Source organism: Eleutherodactylus coqui, chromosome 4 (assembly GCF_035609145.1).
Source record: "Eleutherodactylus coqui strain aEleCoq1 chromosome 4, aEleCoq1.hap1, whole genome shotgun sequence".
NCBI lineage: Eukaryota > Metazoa > Chordata > Amphibia > Anura > Eleutherodactylidae > Eleutherodactylus > Eleutherodactylus coqui.
Window position 1 is genome coordinate 36,535,046 of NC_089840.1, and position 4,122 is coordinate 36,539,167.

At 49.8% G+C, this 4,122-nt stretch overlaps 1 protein-coding gene across 1 annotated transcript; it reads left to right on the forward strand.

Moving 5' to 3' along the window:
• Positions 1-604: 604 nt before the first annotated feature.
• NDUFB4 (NADH:ubiquinone oxidoreductase subunit B4) lies at positions 605-3,813 on the forward strand. Its single transcript, XM_066599255.1, has 3 exons — positions 605-854; positions 1,923-2,069; positions 3,694-3,813. Exons 1-3 carry the CDS (start codon positions 669-671, stop codon positions 3,754-3,756), a joined length of 396 nt encoding a protein of 131 aa, XP_066455352.1. The 5' UTR covers positions 605-668; the 3' UTR covers positions 3,757-3,813.
• The last annotated feature ends 309 nt before the right edge of the window (positions 3,814-4,122 follow it).

Here is a 4,122-nt window from a genome sequence, read left to right on the forward strand (position 1 = left end):
TTGTGAGCGCGCACTTGTGAGGCATTAGGAGTCGGACCATTACACTTCTCATATTGTGTCTGCGCCCTCTGGTGGCCACTATGAATACCTACACTCCTGATTTGTGAGCGAGCACTTGTGAGGCATTAGGACAATTACACTTCTCATATTGTGTCTGCGCCCTCTGGCGGTCGCTATTATGAACACTTATACCTCTAATGCGGAGACGGCGCTCTCTGGCGGTCAATATGAGCACTTTCACTTCTGATGTGGCGATCGCGCACTTGTGCGGTATTAGAAGCATTTACACTTCTGATATTGTGTTTGCGCCCTTTGGAGGCTGCTATGAGCATCTACATTTCTGTCTGCGGCCACTAGCGATCGCTATCTATACTTCTTATATTGACTGCACCCTCTGGCGGTCTGTGGCCGCTAACACGCCTACACTTCTGACGTGGTGCGTGCTACAGTACTGAAACAATTTTATATCGTGGGATTCAATCGCCATCTAGTGTTCGAAGCTGCAAGTGCAGTGACGTGACTCCCTCTGGTGGTGAGCTCAGTTAGCGCACGTTGTGTTTGTACAGGAGTTGTCAATAAAGCAGAGCGGACGGAAAATGTCAGCTGGTTTTCTGACGTCAGACCTCCTACCAGCGGCTCCATTCTAGCCGTTACCGTGTCCTTGTATCATGGTGGAGTACAAGGACTACAAGGAGAGTCCTCTGGCCAGCCGGCCGCCGGAGTTGGATCCGGCCCGGTATTTTCAGCAGAGCCCGGAGCAGCTGAGGCTGCAGGAAAAGAGGGAGTCGCTGCGGGCCCGGCTCAAGAATGAGTATATGCTGAAGCTCAATGACCCGCACAGGATAGGCTTGGTGGTGAGGAGGGGCTCTGGGGGCGAAATGATAGGCACTGCGGGGAGGAAGGGGCTCCTGGGGCTTGATGGTGGGGAGGAGGGGACCCCCATAGATCAGCATCTCCAGGGGCTGTTGTGCTCATGCACTGTGTTGATGTTTGCAGGAAGCAGACAGCTCTGTGCTTGCTGCAGTGGCCAGGCTTGGTATTGCAGGCAAAGTTCACTGTTCTCACTTCACTGCAGTGATAATAGAGCTGTCTGCTTCCTGCAGAAATCAGCTGAGGTTAAAAGCCCCCTTGCCTGGTGAACAGCTGATTTTTGGGGGTCACAGGTGGCTCGGCCCCATTGGTCGTCTACTGATGGCCTATCCAATGGAGTAAAGGGCATTGTGGTGAAGAGGGACGGATGGGGGACATGATGGCTGTGGTGATGAGCAGGGGGCTGTACATAGTGGTCCAGTGACTGGTATAGTAGTGAGGAGGGGCAGGTATATACAGTACATGACTATATAGCGGTCAGTATAGAATATAGCGCAGACTCTGCACTGTTCTATACAGCTTTCATCATTAACCCCTTACACTCCAGTCTGTACGGCAGGGTCTGATATGCTGGGACCGTCGCCATTCACTGTCTGAAGGGAGCTGGTGATTGGCTGCAGCGGTCAGATGGCCCTTTCTTCGGGCATGTCATTGCCCACTCCCTGCACCTGGTAGTGAAGATCAGCGGATTATGGGGAGCCAGCAGCGGTGGGGAAGGGGGAGTATGTATTCTATTACCTTAATACTTCAAGCCGATCGAGGTCTTATAGAATGCGATACCCCTTTAAAGAAGTGCGTGAAGGTTCTGAGCCCCCGACCTGCTGAGCCGCCACCACCGTCCTTCGCAAAGTCAGTTCAGTCTCGAATCCATGAGGTTGATCTCAAGCATTCAGGGGATGTCGGTGGCATCTGTAGAAGTTTGTCACAACCTCTGAGGAAGAGGGGGCTGCTGGAGGGCAGATACTGTACATGGCAGTGGGGTGGGCACTGCTGGGGGTCTTGACACGCACCCATTTCTGCTGCTGTCATCCATCTTTTCCCCCTCTTTGTAGCACGACCCAGCTGTGACGCGGTGGATGATGGCTCGGAATGTCAACGTCTACAACAACTTCCGGGTGACCCCCAGAAACCTGCTGCTCGGCCTCTTGTGCACGGCGGGACCCTTCCTGTTTTTTTACAAAATTATCATGACTGATCGGGTAAGATGTCGCCTACTTTCCCTGCCTCCCCTTCGTGATGAGAGGCGCGTTGTGGGGTGATGCTGGTTGGATCAGTCAGGAGATCACAAAGGATTGGCTAGACTGGATACAATTGTAGCAAACACTCAGCTGTGTTGAGTATTCGGTCTGCATGGAAGCTATAATGTTCCTATTCATTGACAGCAAGTAGAGATGGTGAAAATGGTGGGGAATTGAAACACAAAGGGGCCTTGTACGCCAGATCTCTGGCATATGAAAATTGCAAGTTACAAGCGCAAACCAGACATTTTGACTTTCGGCCCTTTTATGCTGATTTCCGACACATTTGAAAAAGTGGGTGGGGCTAGGTGAAAAGGAGGCGGGCCTGGCAAATTTACTATTGTTTACCCTAGAAGCTGGTGTAAATTATAGTTGAAATGTATGTCAGTTCGTAGTTGTATGGACCTTGATTCACATCATGTTGTGTTGCATTGCGGGAGGTGTAGAGCTCAGTCACTGTACAATCAAACTACTAATGACGACCCGTCCGTCCGTGTGTTTGTGAGAGACTTGCATGCTCCGCCCCTGATCACATGACGGTGACCTCATCAGAGGTCCTATACGCATGCGGCTGCTGCCCAGCTAGATGTTTATTAGTATTCCATGGCAACTGCGGCTGCAGGTTTTTTTTAATCCGCCTGTAATCTGCACAAGGATGCAGGGCCTTTGATGTCACCATCATCTGATCAGGGGTGGAGCGTGTAAGTCATTAACTAACTTGGGATGAGCATCACCGTCATGTGATCAGGGGTGGAGGTCCTTCATCTCCTCTGCTGCTTCTGGTTCTTGTTGTATGGCATGAACAATGTATGTAGCAGAGCTGTGAGTGTGGCGTGTATGTAGCAGAGCTGTGAGGTGCATTGCACCACCAGAAACCATGGTACTATAGAATTTCCTAATAATTACTAGTTAGTTCATGTAGGTGAAGACTACAGATCACTGGGCTGCCAGTGAATGGGCAGTAGAGCGCCCCCTGGGATCCATGATCCTTTACATCGCTGCATAAAGCTGGTGCCCTCTTACCCAGCGCTTTATTGAAAATGAAGCCATCCTGGTTCCAGCCGCCAAATTCCACTTTCACAGCGGTGCTGCCCCCAAGTAATCTTTTGGGCACTGCAGCACATGGTGAATTGCACTTCAGCGCAGCACCCATGTGATGTGCCCGCGACCGCGATTGTAGTGGTTTTGTCTTCTGTAAAGCATCAGGTAAGAGGGCGCCTACCACTTTTATTATCTGTTCATCCCCAGTTGTCACATGAGCGGCCGAGGACTATTTATTTTTTTTTTCCCCTGGCTGCGCAAAAATGTGATCAGCTGATGAATGATCGCTCGCTCATCGGCTGATTGGGTGCAACTTCACATGGGCCGACAGTTGGGTAAATGAGGGTTCCTGCAAGGGTTTGACTGAATTGTTGACCCATGTAAAAGGGCCTTAAGTCCAGCAACTTCTTTCTAGCATATGTCTTTGAGATGTAAGTTGGATTCAGAGGTGGAGCTTCACTGTAAAGTGTGTGGGGCATAGAATCCTGTATGATAGATTGTCAGCTCCTCTGCTCATCTCACTCTTTTATTCTACTTTCTACAGGAGAATAAAGAAAAGCTCATCAGAGAAGGAAAATATGACCAACCATTTAATATCAATGCCTGATGGCGAAACTGCGCCAAACCTGTGTACAATATATATAATAAAAAACTTTAAACTGTTGCTGCTTATTGTGATCCATCATGGTGTCCCCTCGGGGGGGAGGGGGATATCTTATACACTGCAAGGGATCAGTAATAACACACAAGTATATATTGCAGCTTATCCACTGCGGGGAGGGATTACTTCTAAATTCTGCGAGGGGTGGGGGGGGTGGGGGCCTACACCCTTATATATAATCCAGGCAGGGACGGATGGTCACATATTTATAGCTCATACACTGTGCGAAAAGGGGTGTTACATGCATACATATAGCTTGTGCACTGCAGGCAAGGGTCCCATAATGTGTATGTACAGGACTGCAAATGTTTT

Coding starts and splice junctions, on each gene's coding strand:
- NDUFB4 (XM_066599255.1), top strand. CDS start 669: ATGGTGGAGTACAAGGACTACAAGGAGAGTCCTCTGGCCAGCCGGCCG. Junction 855..1,922: donor CGCACAGGATAGGCTTGGTG/GTGAGGAGGGGC, acceptor CCCTCTTTGTAG/CACGACCCAGCTGTGACGCG. Junction 2,070..3,693: donor AAATTATCATGACTGATCGG/GTAAGATGTCGC, acceptor TACTTTCTACAG/GAGAATAAAGAAAAGCTCAT.